The following is a 19175-nucleotide window of genomic DNA, read 5'->3' as shown; positions in this document are numbered from 1 at the left end:
CTATCACTTCATGGGAAATAGATGGGGAAACCGTGGAAACAGTGTCAGACTTTATATTTTTGGGCTCCAAAATCACTGCAGATGGTGACTGCAGCCATGAAATTAAAAGACGCTTACTCCTTGAAATAAAGGTTATGACCAACCTAGATAGCATATTCAAAAGCAGAGACATTACTTTGCTGGCTAAGGTCCATCTAGTCAAGGCTATGATTTTTCCAGTAGTCATCTGTGGATGTGAGAGTTGGACTGTGAAGAAGGCTGAGCACCGAAAAATTGATGCTTTTGAACTGTGGTGTTGGAGAAGACTCTTGAGAGTCCCTTGGACTGCAAGGAGATCTAACCAGTCCATTCTGAAGGAGATCAACCCTGGGATTTCTTTGGAAGAAATGATGCTAAAGCTAAAACTCCAGTACTTTGTATATCTCATGTGAAGAGTTGACTCATTGGAAAAGAGTTTGATGTTGGGAGGGATTGGGGGCAGGAGGAGAAGGGGACGACCAAGGATGAGATGGCTGGATGGCATCACTGACTCTATGGACATGAGTTTGGGTGAACTCCGGGAGTTGGTGATAGACAGGGAGGCCTGGCATGCTGCGATTCATGGGGTCACAAAGAGTCGGACATGACTGAGCGACTGAGCTGAACTGAACTAGGTGATTTGATTCAGCTATGGATTGAGAATCACTGATCAACTCTTACATTGTACACATATTTACTGGATCTCTTCTATGCTCTGCGAACTTGTCCTAGGCCTAGGATAGAACAGTGAACAAGAATAAGAAGAAACGTGCTCTCACAGAGCTTGCTGTTTGAGGGGGATCTGTAAACAACCAACTACATTGGAGTGTGGAGGTGCAATGAAAGTGAGGAGAGGGAAGTCCAGCTCTGTCCTGCCTCAGAGACTTTTTCTAGAGTAGGAGAGCACAGAAGCATGAGGGAGGGTTGAAGTTAGACAGTTGAAAGTGGTGGTGGTTCTGGGTATAGTGTGAGGAGTTAGTTTCCAGCAGAGGTAGAGATGGTGGAAGGTAAAGTGTGTCTTCAGAGAGAATATTGCATGGATGGCTCAGGGCTTTTAGCAAATTAAATGTTACCTGGCAGGAGTCCCCAGAGGCCAAGCCATCAGAGGCCTTATAAGCTGCAAAGAGGGAAATAGGATACTTTATCCTGAGTGCAAAGGGGAACAAGAGTGACAAGGCCAGACTGACATTTAGGAAGGTCAGTCTGGCTTCACTTTTAAAAATAGATGGCAGGAGGGGTGACCAAGTTATAGCTGTTTCTGTAATCCAGGTAAGGAATTATTCCAGTTTACATTTAGGGTAGTGGCTGTAGTGATAGACAGGAGTGCCTTCAGGAGTTATTAGAGAAGTAAAATCAATGAGAATAACTGACTCATTAGACATGGAGGAGTGAAAAGTGGGATGAGAAGCCAGGTGTCTGGCGTGGGCAGCCGAGTGCGTGGAGGAGTCATTAGCTATGATACAGAAGATGGTAGGAAGAACAGACAGGGAGCAAGGTGATTCAGATTGTGAATGTAAGTAGGACAAATCTGTGGGTCTGAAATATGAAAGACCATTTGAAGGCACTTCTTTTATTCACCTAATTACATCTGATCCACTCAGTGGTATTCTGTTACCTTAAGAGAAATCCAGGCTTCATATACATATGAAGAAGTAATACTGCTTATCCAGTATCAGAGTCACTCTGATAGAGTCACTCCTTTCTTAGTGAAAAATTCAAAGAATAACTCTGCCATCTCTTTGTGCTGAAAGGTAATTTCTTACTTTGAATTCACATTTATTAATATTTTTACTCAGCCACCTTGATAGTCACTCTTTTCATTAGATGAATTACAGGTTATGAAAATCAGATGATTAAAAGGTAGATTTTAAAATAACTACCTATTTCACATTTCATTAACAAGCAGTGAGATTTTGAACACATTTTCATTTATATTATAAAACAGCTGTGTGTTGGCTGCTAGGTTTTTTCTTTCTACTTTTTTGCTTGTAATTCAGGACTGACATTTACTTAGAAAGTGTTACTTAGAGATGTTACTTAGAAAACTGGGTGAATAAATGCTTTCTGGCTTCCGTCACTTTCTACCAGAATGTTCACAGCTTCGATTTTTTCAGTCTCTAGCTAGAGATCTGTTCAGGGATCTAGCAACCTAAGGGACAATGAAGAAAGTTGGTTCTCTGACTAATATTTCCACTAAAGGAACTCCATCTCTGCGCTGCTTCTTCTCTGTGTTTGGTGAAGCCACTATGCTTCAAGAGAGCTACTTGGGCATATTTAGAGAATTAAAGCAATGATATTCACCAGAGTTAGCTCCTAGCTCCAACTCATGGGAAAGGCAGAGGTCTTGACAATCAAACTGAGCATGTTTTGGATTGTGTATCTGTATAAATCTTCCCCAAATATAATTATATATAGTTAAAAGAGAAATGTGACTTCTATTATTTTCTATTTTATTCATTGCAGATGTAGACTATTTCATGTACATTATGGGTTAAACAGACTTCTGTAGGCTTCCCTGAACACCTAAGCATAACATATATTCTTTCTGTGAGAAAATGTGTCCCACATTCTAATGAAATTTTGAGGAAAAGTCTATTTCTAAAACATTAACTACTTGTACAATGGAACAAAAAAAAATCTTCCTTTCCACTCAATTTTTTAGTACAAGTCCTAATACAGTTGATGGTTCTTCATACTGAAGCTTTATATATGTAACATTGACTCAGCCATTCAACAGTAATTTTCCTTTCTTTTTTAATCACAATATGTTGTCATCTAAGCAATAGCCAAGACCTATCTGACCAGCTCAGTTCTTATAAGGATCAGAATGACCAGCTCTCATCTCAACAACCAAATTGCCTTGCCATATAAATACAGCCAAATATATTCCACATTAAGTATAGAATTCACTTGGAATAATAAATCAAGGCTATACTTTTAATAAATATGGCTGTGACTGTGCTATCACAAACCACCCTCAGATGTGGTAGGTATCTTGGGCAGGGATCAGCTGTGTGCCTTCTGCTGGTCTTACCTGTCCTGTCTCAGAGGCTGTCTGAGGCTGGCTGACTTGGGAGAGTTTCATCAGTTCCAACTGAGAAGGTTGGTATCTCTCCATCTATGGTTTCTCATTTTCTAACTAAGCAAAAAATGTGGTAACAGTGACAGAGGAGAATTAATTCTCACAGGAGAATTAAATTCAGACCCCAAGTGTTTTGTTTCATTTTATTTTGTGTTCACTAATGTCCCATTGGCCAGTTCAAGTCAGAGGCCACCCCCTACCCATTTAAGAAGTGGAGAAATAGATTCTACTTTTTGATGGGAATATCTGCAATGCTTGCATCCACGGCAAGGCTGTGGATGAAGAAAGCTGAAGAACCTATGGTCATTTTTACATTCTGCCTCACCTCCGCTGGCAACATAGGCAACAAATGATTAATGTTAAAACTTCTAGAATGTTATAACTAGATGAAACCAGTTTCAAAGTTGTTCATGACTTTATTTTTTATTTGATATGTTACTAATAGAAAAAAATTTTTATGTTTATTTTCAATTGAACTTTTATTTAATCTACATTTTTATATAGTTCCCAAGTTCAAGTTTTGCTACTTTCCATAGAGTGTTGTTGTTTGTATCTTGATTCTGAAAATATATAGAGTATTTCTCCCTTAATCTGAAACAGTATTATTAGTGATGCCCAATTTTATTCCTAAACAACTGGATTGAAATTGAAAGAGTTAGTGGCTCAGTTGTGTCTGACGCTTTGTGATCCCATGGATTGCACAAACCAGGCTCCTCTGTCCATGGAATTCTCCAGACAAGAATACTGGAGTGGGTTGCCATTCCCTTCTCCAGGGAAATCTTCCCAACCCAGGGATTGAACCCAGGTCTCCTGCTTTACAGGCAGATTCTTTACCATCTAGTGTTAAATAGACAACTCCAACATGTAGATATTCTTCCAAGTCTTCCCCCTGGGGAAGTTTAATTACCTCCTTCTTCCACACGGTGTCTCTGTTTAGACAGACTGAGAGAACTTAGAGGTGCCTTGGAGACCATCTTCTACCCAAACCCCTCCTTTCACCTGTCAAGAAATAATCCCTGAAATAATCCCAAGGCCGCACAGCCAATCAGTGGTAGAGGTGGAGCTACAATGGCCAGGGCCTCCGATTGCCAGTTTAATGCTTCTTCCACTGTTAATGCTTGTTCCCCTTCTTTCTCTAAAGATAGCCAAGGGACGAGTGCATCTAGTTTCTCTCTCAGGTTACAACCACTCTCGAATTTTCTAAGGTAAACTGTAGGTCATTTCCTCTTAGCCTCTTCTCCAGTCTCCCCATCCTAGCACGTAGAAATTGAGATGGCCCTGCCGGGAACTTATCAGATCTGCCATTCTCAGCCAGACAATATCTAGTATTTATGTTGAGTGTGTACAGCACAATTCCAAGTTTCTGAAAAGATACTTATAATTTGAGAGTTACCCTTTGTTTATAAAACCTTGAAAACAATTACCTAAATTATTTTTGATCAGATTTTAACGGAAGTAATCATTCATTTAAGATGACTGAGTTGCAAGACCATATGCTTCTGGTTATACAACCTTTGGTGGAAATTTTCATTTTTATAGCTTGAATTTTTTGCCATGTTTGACTTGAAATCAAATGGCAAAAACTGACGCAGGTGAATACTATGCCTTTTACACATGATGTGTGTGTAAGCTTCTCAGCTCAGTGGGCTGAGCAAAAGTGGACATGGCCTTGACAAATGACTGGCTCTTGCAATGGTGTTTCCAGGAGGCTTATCGGGAGGAGCAGTTGATCAACCGGCTGATGCGACAGTCCCAGCAGGAACGCAGGATCGCTGTGCAGCTCATGCACGTTAGGCACGAAAAGGAAGTTTTATGGCAAAACAGAATTTTCAGAGAAAAACAATATGAGGAAAGACGGCTTAAAGACTTCCAGGATGCTCTTGATCGAGAAGCGGTAAACAATACCCTCCTTAGCAATCCTTCTAAGGTTTCTTTTGATCCTTTCTACCACATCAAGGTAAACAGGGCTCCATTTAGGTGCCAATCATTTCATGAGTCAGTTTTTTTATATGATCTCTCTATTATCTCCCTGTTTTTATTTTTGTACAGCTACACCAATGGTGCACATAAAATCCGCATACTATACTCTGTCCCTTCAGTCTTGGTTCTTCAAATATTTCACACTCACCACCAGTCCTTGTATCCACATCTCTCTGATCTTTTTGGTTGTTTGAAGGTCTCCAGTAGATTCTTCAAGAATTGCTCATGAGAATACTATTCCCTGAGTGCTTGTGTATTGATAACAATATGTGCCTTTTATACGAGTCAGTTTTGCCCTGCATATATATTTTCTTCCCTTGACTATCTTAAACACTTTATTCCATTTTCTTCAGGTATAAAGTGTTGCTGTTCAAAAAAAAAAGAAAGATAATCTAAGTTTCATGTTTTTTAGATGCATAAAGGACTTTCTTTTTCTTTAAAATCCACTGAGTTTACTGGGATGTTATTAGTGTTCATTATTCTAGGTGAATACTGTTCTCAGGAAATGGGAGCATTTTCAAGCTGTCTCCTTTTTATAAAATACCGTGAGTCTTTAATAAGCAATACCTTGCTTTCTGGTAAAACAAGATTTCCCATGCCCATATTGTAGTCTTTTTTCCTCAGAACTAGAACAAGCCATTTTTACAGGGGACCCTGGTTCATTGTAGTTGAGAATGGTTACAGAGCCAAGATATGGGTGCCAGGTATGCTCTTGGCCAACATGATATCATTGTGTTGAGGTCCTATATAGCTCTGAAAGTCAAAGTATCTACTCTTTTAGTTATTTGATATATTAGCATCTTCCTTATTTTTATATGTATTATTTTTAATAACCAAAATATATTTATATTATCAAGGTGTTTATATGGATCACTTCTTATTTTTTCCTATTGAGGTTGTTTCACATGTATACAATCCATTAATCCAGATTTGATTGAAGAAGTGTAAAACTCACATGGGAAGCATTTTAGATAGCTTGTCTTTACTGTCATAAACTATTCATAAAACCAGGCTGTGCAGAAGAGAAAACCTTACAGAAAATAGGAAGGTAATGCTTCATGTATAAATCAATATAAATATGCTTTATAAACCATGCTGATCATGGTTTCCACTGTGATATTTCATGAAAATGAATTGTAGCTTGTGTCAAAGTTAGGCAATTTTAAAAAGCTAGTTTGGAGCCAGATTTAAATGTAATCATAATGGTCTTTCAGATTAAGGGAATCATACCCTTAAAGATAGTCTGTGTTCAGCACAAAAATGTAGCAAGACTTGTGTTTTGTGTGCTTCTTAAGGAAAAAAAAAAAAGAGTATCTGGAATATGCTGTCTTTGGGTGTTCTTCTGTATCATCACATGAGATTAGACTGTCTTTCCTCTGGGGAAAACATTATTCCTCCGATAACGGAAACTTTGCCTTTTTTATGTTATTAAGGGTTCTGTAGGAAATGGATTCTTCATGTAGAGTATGCAGAATTGTATGCTGTTATGCTGTAAATACAATGTTTTGTTGAGTACTGCACCCAAAATAAAAAAAAAAGAGAGAGAGAAATACCATTTGGAAAGTACTATATTCCCCAGAGTCAAGAAACTGACCAGTGCTTTTGCCTTTGTAGAACAGATATAGCCGAAACGTTAGGAGGAGGGCAGGGAGCCATATTCCCTGTATTAGATCTGCATAATCTCAAGTGTCTTCAAGGGGTGAATTATCTGGAGGATTGTTTGTTTTCTCCTCTTTGACGAGAGTAAACTTGAATGGATTCTGCAGCATTTGCTTACATGAGAAATAAGTGCCTATTTACTAAATATATTTTTTTCACAAGCCTAGTTAATTCTGTGCAGAATAGCAAAGCCCTAGTCTCATGGAGCAGGACTGCTCTCACTATGGTGAGCAGCATGACCTGTTCTCTCCTTACCTGGCTTGAACTCACTTCAGAGGATTGAGACACTCGGTCTCCCAGAGCCTCAGTGGTCAGAATTGTGAAGCTCTGAATCTCCTGGAAAAAAAAAAAAGAAGAAGAAGAAGTCACATCCCTTTCTCTTACGTGATTACTTTTTCCCAAAGCTGAGGTATCTGCCTCCACAGCACCCTTCCCTCTGAGATAACTTGTTTTCACAGTTTGAATGTATTACCTTCTGCAGTAGGAGTGGCGGGTGCCTAAGTAGGGAGTGGGGAGGAAAGGAAGAAAGAGAGAGAGAACTTCATGTTTCTCATCAGGGGTTGGTTTTGCTTTTAAGTTAAATATGCTGATCTCTTTTTTGAAGGCACCTGGGCATCAATTCTATTTTAATTAAAACAGTTCCTGGTTTCAAATTTCAGTGCCACCTGCTATTATTATCAATAATTCTTTGCAATAGTGTTTACCACTTGTGAGTATTCACTTTGAGTCCAGCACTGAGTTGTGTACATCTCATGCATTATCATTCTCACAGCATCATTGGCAGTGGACACTGCTCGTGTCTACATATCACACGTCAGGAAAATGAAACTTAGAAAGCTCAAAGTTGCACAGCTTGGTGGAGAAGCCAGAGCACAGTGGCTCTCAGAGTCTAGGCTCATCACCACCGAGATTTACTGCCTCCCACAGATTTCCTTTCTCCTTTTCCTTCTTTCTTTATTTGGGGCTGCAACCCACTTTGCTGTGATGGGACCGGAAATTGTGGTGGGTTTAGCATGGGGGAGGAGAAAGGGGTAGAAATAGCAGACTCTGAGGCTAAAAAAGAAGGAAGAAAGGCCTGGAAGGAAAGAGAGAGTGAGGAGAGGGGAAGGGAGGGAGGAGAACTGAGAGGAAGCTGCTTTGTTCCTGCAGAAGGAATTCCTGGGCTCCCAAGGTTTGAGTTCCATAGCATCCTAAATATTCCACATGCCTTCCAGGCTCTTTGTAGTATCCATAATCCCACCTCACAACCCATTTCACTGGCTCTCTCCATAAAGTCTCATCTGGGTGCTCCTAGACTCTCAGATTTCTCTTCCCTTCACACTTTGAGAAGCATGCCGTAAGCATACTTACACTTAAACCAGGTGCTTTCTCCATGACAACAGGGCCTACGAAGCAATACAGCAACAATAGCAAGTACTAGTGTAATTCCTGGACCTGCCAAATGTTCAGAATCTACCTTAGAGGTCACCTAAGCTAACTCCTTTCCCAGCAAAGATAAAGCAAACTAACAAATAAAGCAGCAACAACAAAACAAATGAAGCTTCCCTTTGATTCAGTGGACAGTAGCAGCCCATTGTCATGTATTTCGCCCCTTGTGACTGAGATATTTGCTCTCACAGTTAATTTCTGTTCATGCTAAGTCTTTATACCATCCCGGCCTCCCAGTGAAGAGATGGAGATGTAGGAGGTTTCAGTCTGGCCCAGGTCCCGTAGCTGGTGGGGCTTCCCAGGTGGTGCAGTGGTAAAGAACCTGCCTGCCAATTCAGGAGGTGCTGAAGGCGTGGGTTTGATTCCTGGGTTGAGAAGATCACTTGGGGTAGGAAATGACAACCCACCCCAATATTCTGGCCTGGAAAATCCCATGGACAGAGAAGCCTGGCAGGCTACAATCCAGCAGCTGAGCACACATGCCATGCCCACAGCTAGGACTTGAGTCCTGTACAAACTGAGGCTTGAATTCAACCACATCTCCTCTAGGCCCACATTAACCACCATTGTACATTCATTGGGTTACCTTGGGAGGTAGGTTACATTGGGAGGCAGGTCTTGTTTCTGGAGCTTGTCAGCACATGATTGAATTTCTCAAGGAGTTGGTATAACTATTTGAAAACATTTGGTTGTGCCAAGTTTGGCCTTTTACTTAGTGTAAGGAAAGTGTTCCCTAAACAAAATAAGAGTGCAAACGAAGCAGAGAGTGATGTCAAACCTTTTAAATATTTTCTTACTTTCTATATAAATACATGTCTTTATGAATTTATCAATTTATTAAGGCTGTAACAGCAGAAGGCTTCATTGTTTACATTTAACATTTGTTGGCAAATGTGTGATATTCTCAAGCCAGAATAATCAGGGAATTTCCAAAATATTTTCTAAGTATAAATCAGTATTCCAGAAGTCTCCTGCTAAAAGACATAGGGCATTAGCCAGAGTAGATATGTTGGATTAATTGGTCTTCTGAGATGGGCACAAAGGGGCCAGCTATGCTTGGTGCCCTGCACAACTTGCCTGTTGCTCTGTGACCCCCAACTCTGTTTGCAGCCCATGAACTCAGGACTTCTTGAATACTTCAGATCTAATTTATCATTAATCCATGCAGCACACTTTTCTCTGCACTAGGTTTTGCTGATAACATAAGCTAAGGTTGAATTATTTCTAATATTGTCTTTACCATAATACTTAGTACTTAATGTATTAAGGAGAAAGTGCTGTCTTATGATTTATCATTTTCCTGATATGAAAGGAGGTTACATTCTATTTAGAGATTTTTTTTTTTTTTTTAGCTATTGAAATGATGACATTATTTACCTGAATCACTGTCCGGTTATGGTGATTTATGGGAGAGGAGTTTGGGGGAAAATGGATATGTGTATGACTGAGTTCCTTTGCTGTTCATCTGAAACTGTCACAACACTGTGACAACATTATTGGCTATACCCCAGTACAAAATCAAATCTCTAAAATATATGTCTTTTCCTTCTCAGGCTTTAGCCAGACAAGCCAAGATTGATTTTGAAGAACAAGCCCTCAGAGATAAGGAAATTCATGAGCAGATCGCCATAGAAAGAGCTCAAGCTCGTTACCAAAAGCATTATTCAATATGTGCAGAAATTTTGGATCAGATACTTGATCTGTCCACTAAGGTGGCAGACTATCGATTGTTGACAAATAAGTAAGTGTTGTTTTTTTTATAGTTAATATAATAGAGACACCAAAGAAAATGAGAAAAGAGTAAGATTGTGGCACTAAATTGATGAGTAAAGAGAGACAGTGATTATTCTTGAAAGACTTAGAAGTGGGGTCCAGAATACCTTGATTACAGACTTATTTCACCCAGTTACTAGCCTGATTTAATTTGTATTTATGTCTTTTAACATTTAAACCTTGTGTCTAAATTCTCTATAATTTACAAAGATGACTATAATAATTTATTTAAAATATTAGGAGCTTCCTAGAAGACTGGAATTACTTAAATTTTTTTGTTTTACTAATCAAAATCACTTTTCATTGCACATTCTTTCTAAAAGGAGTCAATCTATTTGTAAGGAAACATTTAACAGTACAGAAAATATTAAGAATACACTGTTGCCAAAATCAGAACAAAGGATAGGACTTCCCAGTTGTCTAGTGGTTAGGATTCTGGGCTTTCACTGGCATGGTCTGGATTAAATCCCTGCTTGGCGAACTGAGATCCTGCAAGCCATTCAGCACTGCCAGATAAAGTAGAAACTTAAAAACAAGGAATACGTTGAAACATAGTTATAGAGGTGTCAGTAGATATGCCAATTCCTGCAACTGAGCTGCAAATTTTATCTGTGCTTCCAGGTGGAAAAAGCAAAAAGAGCAACACGGTTTGTCATATGATGTCTCATTTCCATTTCTAGCTCTTTACAGAATACATCACTCTTCTTGGTTCTCAGTTTAGAATAATGGTTTTCTCTTGTGGCCCCAGCTAAGATACAATAAGTAGTGTAGTGTATCTGTGGAGAATTATCTCAGCAACAGCTTTTAAGCAAATATGGCACCTGGCTTCAGAGACCAATTTCTTGTGATGTCCTTTGCTGGAAGCTGAAAGGGAGTGATAACATTGCAGTTCTCAGCAAAAGCAAAAGGATAAGGCACTCCACTTAAGTCTGTACACTTTTGATGTTATCCAGACTGAGATCTTGAAAAACCACAGTGAAAAGAATGAAGGCCCCATGATATTCAGGGTCAATAGAAGATGGGGAGATAATCCCATCACCTCTGGACTTGACAGGAACTTTCTCCACTGCTTTCACCCTGACAGCCATGTTTCTGACATCAGTTCAGCTCAGTTGCTCCTTATCCGACTCTGCGATGCCATGGACTGCAGCACGCCAGGCTTCCCAGCCCATCACCGACTCTGGGAACTTGCTCAAACTCATGTCCACTGAGTCGGTGATGCCATCCAACCATCTCATCCTCTGTTGTCCCCTTCTCCTCCTGCCTTCAATCTTTCCCAGCCATCAGGGTCTTTTCCAGTGAGTCAGTTCTTCGCAGCAGGTGGCCAAAGTATTTGAGCATCAGCATTGGTCCTTCCAATGAATATTCAGGACCGATTTCTTTAGGATTGACTGATTTGATCTCCTTGCAGTCCAAGAGACTCTCAAGAGTCTTCTCTAACACCACAGCTCAAAAGTATGTTTCTGGCATAATACTGTATAAAAACTATTAAATGAAATAACATGATGATGAAGTTGAAGATAAAACTATAATGGTACAAGATTGAGAAAAGAAAAATAAGACTAAAAATTGAAATGAATTAAGGAGTAAATGTTTAAAAATACTTTTTCCTGTTAATATAAATTCAAAATTTTGAAATTAGAATAAACTGATGAAGAAGTAATCTACAAAAAGGTTGAAAAGGAAAGGTGATACAGTGCATTATAATGATAAAAAATAGAGTAATAAGATAAAAAATAGAGTAATAGAATAAAAAATAGAATATAGTAGATATAAATATAAAAACATGAAAAAATAATTTGGAGTGGGGGAAGTACAGCTTGATTTCCCTAAGTAAAATCTCATAATTCAAAATTGAAACATAAACAGAAATCTTGTTCTACTGTGGGAAAATGTAGTGGATGCCCCTTTCCCTATTTCTCCCACTAAGTACAGTGAAAAACCCTGGACGTTGTGAATGAAACAAGCATAAGAAGGCTCTGAAGATGGAAGGAAGAAGTGGGACTGGCTGATGACCTCAGGACTCTGTGATGAGCTTCCTCAGTTCTTTCTCTTTTTGCCTCACACATCCCAGATTGGAAGTGAATATTCTGGAAACAGAGATACTAATGGTGTAGACAAAATAAGCCCGACAAGAACCTGCTGTCTCTAGTCGGTTAAGGAGCAGCCTAGCAAGATGAAAAACTTTCAGACGATAACCAGTCTTTTCCAACTATCACATGCAAGAAAAATGTAGCCTCACTTCCACCTCGGCCAGCAAAGGCAAGGAGGGAGCCTGTCTTCCACCCTCACAAGACTGTAACAAGGGACCCCATCACCCCACCAGGGTACCATCCCAGAGGCCAGGTAGGAAGCATGGACTTCCACCCCCACCAGGCAGGACCGACCACTGCTCCCTCCCCATAAGGGTCATGTTAGAGGAGCCAAGGGAGGGTCAGGACCTTCACCATCACCTGGTGGTCACAAGGCCACCCCCACTGTGGTAGAGACCTTGTGAGGGGACAGAACTGCCACCTCCTTCATCAGCAACAAGGATGCCCTTCCCTCTGGTGATGAGGAAGTCCACATGGGGACCTCTGTCCTCACCTGTCAGTAACATGATGGCCCCTTCTCCTTCCCTTCCTCAAGCAATGTCAGAAAAAATCAACTAGAACAGAAGGTTTATATATGATCCAGAGTGTCACAGCATAATCCAAAAATGTGCAGACTTCAGTAAAAAGAAAAGCCATGCATCATACCAAAAGCCAGGGAGAGCTCAAACTGAACGTAAAAACGAAATATATAGAATGAAATTTCCAGAGGTATTAATAGCATAAATTTTTAAGGGGCCTTTACTTTGAAATTTCGCGTCTAAAAAAGGCAATATAGAAATGCTTATATACGGGTTCAATTGTTCCCCTGCCCCAGAAAGCTATATTAAAAGTTCTACCCGCCCCATACCCCAGAGTGTAACATTGTTTGGAAATAGTCTTCACTGATTATTTAAGATCAGGTCATACCCATGGAAGGTGGGGCCCTTATTAAAGATGCCTGGTGTCCTTATAAGAAACAGAAAAGATGCACATAGAGAGAACACCTTGTGATCACATCAGGGGAGAATCACACAGCTGCCAGTCAGAGAATGCCAGAGGTCCCCTGACACCCCTGGTAGAGCCTGGAAAGGAGACTGTGAGAAAAGGGTTTCTCACATGCCTGCTCCATGAATGCCTCTGTTGGGTGAGGCGGTGGAGATAGTCTCAGCCATGCTGGCTGGGGGCCAGCATGAAAGGAGCTAGACGTCAATCACCTGTCCTAGGGGCAACGTTGAGTTTTCTTTTCACCCATAGAAGGATTATTTCTGTGTCAAATAGGTGACCTAAAAATCCCCTTACAGAGCACAAACTTAGCTAGTAAGGTGAGGACTTCCTATGTGTATTGTTTTTGACTATCATAGTATTTTATAGACATATACTAGTATGACTTCTGTTACTCTCTAAATCCTGCTTTGTGAAAATTAATATTGAGAGAACATTGATTATATGAAGTCATTTTTATTTTAATGCGAAATACACAAAATTTTAAAATTTCAGGAGCATTAATATCAGACTTTGAAGGGGTCATTTGCTTTGAAATTTTAAGTGTCTTTTACTTCCAAGTGAATACAGTGTTTACGCATATATGTTAAGATCTTTTTACTCTCTACTATTGACTGTCAAGATAACGTTATTCTCTCTGTACTTTCCTAAAGAAGATGTTATCAACATTTTTTTTTTCAAGATCACAGGGATATTCTTGGTATTAGCCTTCTTACATCAACTGACTTTTTTTAGGACTTCTTAACAAAATTATCAATATTCAGATAAGAGAATATTGATTCAGTAATTGCCACATGAAGTTTTTGACAATATATAAGTTGTTAATCATTTACTTCAACACAGGAGCCCATGCCATTTAAAAAATTCTTGTTAGAATTTTTCTATGCTTGAGTATATTAGTTATAAACTTCATATCTCTGCAATATCTAATAAATATAAATATTTTATTAATGGAAAACAATATATTATATTTGAAGTTTGCATTTAATGAAAACTACTATTGTGGAGAAAAATAAATAAAATAAAATTTACCATTTTAACCTTTTTTAAGTGACTTTCAAACCGTTTAAAGTTTACTAGCATTGGGTACAGTCTCTCCAGAACTTTTTCATCATCCCAAACTGAAGTGATGTACCCATTACATAATAAGTCCCCATTCCCCATTCCCTCCAGCCCCTTGTAACCTCTGTTCTGTTCTCTGTTTCTATGAATCTGTCTATTTTAGGTACCTCATATAAGTAAAATCATATTTGTCCTTTTGTATCTGGCTTATTTCATTTTAGTAGGATGTCTTCAAGGTTTATGCATGTTGTAGCATGTCTCACAATGAAATACAGCAATTTCAAGCTAGGTTGTAATTTCAGTTTCCACTATTTTTAGAGAAATGCATCTGAGTTATGTTAGGCTCTTTCCTTCCTTTGCACATTTTGTTCCTCTTGGAACTGTTTTTTGATTACTCTGTCCTGACTGCCTCCAAGTCATTCATCTAACTTAAATAGAAAAAGTACTGAAAAATAATTGCAAATGCTACCAGATGTTCAGTGACAATAAAAGCCACCATACATTAGATTTTTCTGTTACAAATTACTTGCAAATATGCAAACTAGTTGTCATATTAAAGGGACCTTGGAAAATATTCTGTCTATTCTGCATAAGACACTGATATTGGAACAGGTAAATGATATTCAAAGCTTGCACAGCCATTTAGTATCACAGCTGGAAATCAAAGAAACTAAGTTTTATGATTAGTGGTCATTATTTTTAGATATAGTGTGCCTTTAGTGCACAGTCAAAGCAAGTTTGACTTTAGGTAACAGTCATTCATTCATACTACTAAGTTTCAGCCATTTTACTGGCTGTTAGGAATGTCATAGTAAGTGGAACTTCTGGCCTCAAATAGCAGAGCCTGGGGAATGAACATGGTAATAGAAAGGCTAAGATTTAAGATGTGTATTTAACTAACCATTGCTTTATCTCAACCTTTTTTTTCTTTCTTTGTTGCTGTAGCCTGATCCCATATAAGTTGATGCATGATTGGAAGGAACTGTTTTTCCATGGAAAACCCATATATGAGCAAGCCTCTCTTAGACATTTACCAACTAAGCTCTCTGCAGAACACCTTGTAGAAATGGAGAAAAGGAACTTGCTAGATAACAATGATTATGAAGAATATAAGGTACCTATCAATGTGGACTAATTAAAGAGCATGCAACATAATAAATGCCATTGCTTTATATTAATTTTGTGATATTATTTCTTTTCATCTCTATTAAATAAAATGGGGTGTTTTGTGTTCTATTTTGCCTTAGTTTAATTTGTATTTATAGTAATAACTTAAATGCCTAGCCTATTCATAATTCATTATCTGTTACTTGCAGTAATATTGGAGAGTGGTCTGAAATAAAATTAATAATACAATAGGTGGATTTCAGAATTTTGAAGTTTTTAATTTATTCGTTAGCAGTTTTCTTTGAGTGAGCTATCTACCTTTGCTTCAAAACCCCTGGTCAAATGTGTTTTCATAGTAATTTATCTACATAGCATATTGCTTTTAGAGGAAAATAAAAGGGGAGAAGATCTGAGTTTTTGAGTGATACAGATGCATTTTTATTCAATAATTTGATTCAGTGTTGTTTTTTTTTAATATGGGTGCCAGCTGTGCATCTTAAAAGAGCCCCTGAAAGACCACTGGGATAAACCAGACTGAGATCTCATTATTGGCACTGCCAGCTGCTAACTGTGAGGCCTGTAGTGCTAAGAGTCCTGATTTCATATCTGATATATGAAATGGGGATAACAATATGACTACCTTATTGTGTTGTTGTGAAACTTATTTAAGACAATATGTGTTAAACACTTAGCCAAGTGCAATACATGTTGGATGCAAATAATATGTACTGATTTCTTTCCTGACCACCCTGCCCTCCCTATCCTACTTCATCTCACCTTTAGCAGAAGAGATGTGAAATGAATAGCTAGGGGATAGAAGTTCTGGGTAGATCATCAGCAATGGAATGGCAAATGAGGCTTTTTATTCTTAAAACTATGATTGAATGGGTTTTAGAACGGTAGTAAGTACAATATGAAAAAAAGATAATTTGACCCAATCATTTTCTGATACTTAGCAAATACTCAATGTTTATTGAAAGAAGGCACAAATAAAATGAATGAGTGACAGTAAACAGGGCAAAGTGTAAAATAGCACTAATATGAAAATATTGAAGATAAGCTTTTTATAAAAAGATAAGAGAGATTTTGTTGTTATTATGAGAAACTAAATGTATATCATATTTTAATTGGATAAGTCTATATATACATCTCACTAAAATAATTATTAAGGGTTGGCCAGAACCTTATAGGATATATGTTCATATTTATTTGCATGGTTATAGAATATTCTAGATCTAGTATGTCAACCTAAAGTACAATGCTGCCTAATAAAATTCTTTGACATTGTCAACCTATGTGAAGGTATTTCTTTCCATTGTAGATTCAAAGTCATTTTATTTGACAGATTTTGCTGACTCATGAAATACTTGTTTCTGAATTATTTCTTAACCAGATCTATCTTGTTGCTTTCGTAAATCAGGAGACCTGGTAGTCTGCAGCTTAGCAAAGACATGTCTTTTTAACTTTTTTTCTTGTTTGGGAAATTGTTACCACAGGAACATGCTTGTCTTAGCCACATCCTGAAGTAGCTGGTATGTTTCTTTTGCAGCAAATTATAAACATTTTCTAGGAGTATATGAACGTCTGATAATGCTATGTATTTTATTTCTGGATTTGGCTGTTGTCCTGGAAGTGAATATTACCTTAGGATATCTGATACGTGTTATATGCTGTGTTCCTTTTGACTTTGCGATAGAAACTATACCATATACGAGTGTTAATGGATGTACTGTAAACAGTCCTTTATTATTCCCTATTATTAGAACTTTCATTTCCTCAGATACTTGTTAAGTGTTTTGCATTTAAGTAAATGATAAATGTCTTAACTTTGAAAATACATTTTCTGGCTTAAATCAGTTCCAGTTCAGCTGCTCGGTCACATTTGACTCTTTGCGACCCCATGGACTGCAGCACTCCAGGCTTCCCTATCCATCACCAACTCCCAGAGCTTGCTCAAACTCATGTCCATCAAGTCAGTGATGCCATCCAACCATCTTATCCTCTGGCTTAAATAGTCTTTCACAAGAGACAGGGGATCAACACATGTGGCTTAATAAACATGAAACAGTTTTAGCAAAGTGCTAAATAGATAGCTTAAAAATTGATCTTCAAAAAGTTTACATTCTTAGCATATTTTATTAGTGCCTATATCCACCATCCATCCATCCAATACCTTGGCCACCTAATTCAAAGAGCCAGCTTATTGGAAAAGATCCTGAGGCTGGGAAAGATGGAGTGCAGGAGGGGAAGGAGGTGACAGAGGATGAGATGGTTGGATGGCATCACCAACACAATGGACATGAGTCTGAGCAAATTCTGGGATATTGTGAAGGACAGGGAAGTCTGGCATGCTATAGTCCATGAGGTTTCAAAGAATCAGACATAACTAGCAACTGAACAGCAGTATCTACCATCTGTATAGAACTGATGCTTCCTGGTTTTGAGATCATACTTTTAAAACTTGGTTAGAGGAAGCAATCGTTTTTTTTTTTAATTTTTAATTATTTTAATTAGAATATAATTGCTTTACAATGTTGTGATAGTTTCTGTTGTACAACAAAGTGAATCAGCCACACACATATGTACATATCCCCTCTTCCTTGGATTTTCTTCCCATTCAGGTCACCACAGAGCATCGAGTAGAGTTTCCTGTGCTATATAGTACGTTCTCATTGGTTATCTATTTTATACATTGTACTGCATATATGTCAATCCCAGTCTCCCAATCCATCCCATCCTACCTTTTCCCTTCGGTATCAGTATCACTTCAGTCACTCAGTCATGTCCGACTCTTTACGACCCCATGGACTGCAGTGTGCCAGGCTTCTCTGTCCATCACCAACTCCTGGAGCTTGCTCAAACTCATGTCCATCAAGTTGGTGATGCCATTCAACCATCTCATCCAGGTCAGAATTTTGTATGATGTGCTCTGCATATAAATTAAATAAGCAGAGTGACAATATACAGCTTTTGACATATTCCTTTCCCAATTTTGAACCAGTTCATTAGAATTTTCCAGTTTGTTGTGATCCACAGTCAAAGGCTTTAGCATAGTCAATGAAGCAGACGTTTTTCTGGAATTCTCTTGTTTTCGCTATGATCCAACAAGATGTTGTCAATTTGATCTCTGGTTCTTCTGCCTTTTCTAAATCCAGCTTGTCCATCTGGAAGTTCTCAGTTCATGTACTGTTGAAGTCTAGCTTGAAGGACTCTGAGCATTACCTTGCTAGCATTTGAAATTTTGAAAAATTTAAATATTGCACCTAGAAACTAACATAAAAACAATTTTTTGCTCATGTCCATGTCATATATAGCCACCAAAAATTTGACTCCTTTTTCCTCACATTATTACCCAATCATCATATTCTCTTTTTAGAATGGCTACATGTGAGAGAACTCTGGACCAGGAATGGTGTGGCCAAAAATATAATTTATCTCTCCTAAGAGGGAGGCAGAAGCCTCTTTATGGAGCCATACCCTACTGGGATTCCCAAGCAACCACTACAGGATAAGAGTTGTTTAGTGGAGAATGGGGAGGAGTCCAAAATCCTATGGACCATGAACAACAGGCTAAGCCAAGAGCCCAACTGCCCCAGTTCAATTGACAGCATGGCTCCCACACAGCAGCCACTAGTTCTCAGTTATTCAGTGGACTCCTGTTGGCAAACCCCAAGCTCCCCCAAATGCAAATCCCTTCCATACTCCTTACTGGCAAACGACTCACAGGTCCATAGTATTTCATTTTAACATAAGCTGCTTATTAGCAATTAGCTACTGAATGAGTTTGAGTTACTATAACTGGGTATTCAAACTAAATTTAGCTCATGGCCACGGTTTCCTGCTGATGCAGATATTTCTAAGAAGTCCCTACCACAAAGCACTTGGAAATTTGAGGGCTCTACTGTGCATGCCCATGAGTAAGGTGTAACTGGAATTCCTACAATTTGGAGGGAGGATATTTTGTGTCCGGCACATCATCCCTGTTGTCTGAT

The 19175-nt window shown here is 38.6% G+C and overlaps 1 protein-coding gene across 1 annotated transcript in view; it reads left to right on the top strand.

The window, feature by feature from the left end:
* SPEF2 (sperm flagellar 2) overlaps positions 1-19175 on the top strand; it is a 199850-nt gene that overhangs the window by 34401 nt on the left and 146274 nt on the right. Inside the window, exons 7-9 of the mRNA XM_018065771.1 lie at positions 4806-4994; positions 9721-9908; positions 15022-15190. Of these exons, the coding sequence (XP_017921260.1) occupies positions 4806-4994; positions 9721-9908; positions 15022-15190 (546 nt within the window). The remainder of the gene's footprint in view (positions 1-4805; positions 4995-9720; positions 9909-15021; positions 15191-19175) is intronic.

Source organism: Capra hircus, chromosome 20 (genome assembly GCF_001704415.2).
Source record: "Capra hircus breed San Clemente chromosome 20, ASM170441v1, whole genome shotgun sequence".
In the NCBI taxonomy this organism is placed as follows: Eukaryota; Metazoa; Chordata; class Mammalia; order Artiodactyla; family Bovidae; genus Capra; species Capra hircus.
This window is presented reverse-complemented; position numbering and strand designations above follow the sequence as displayed.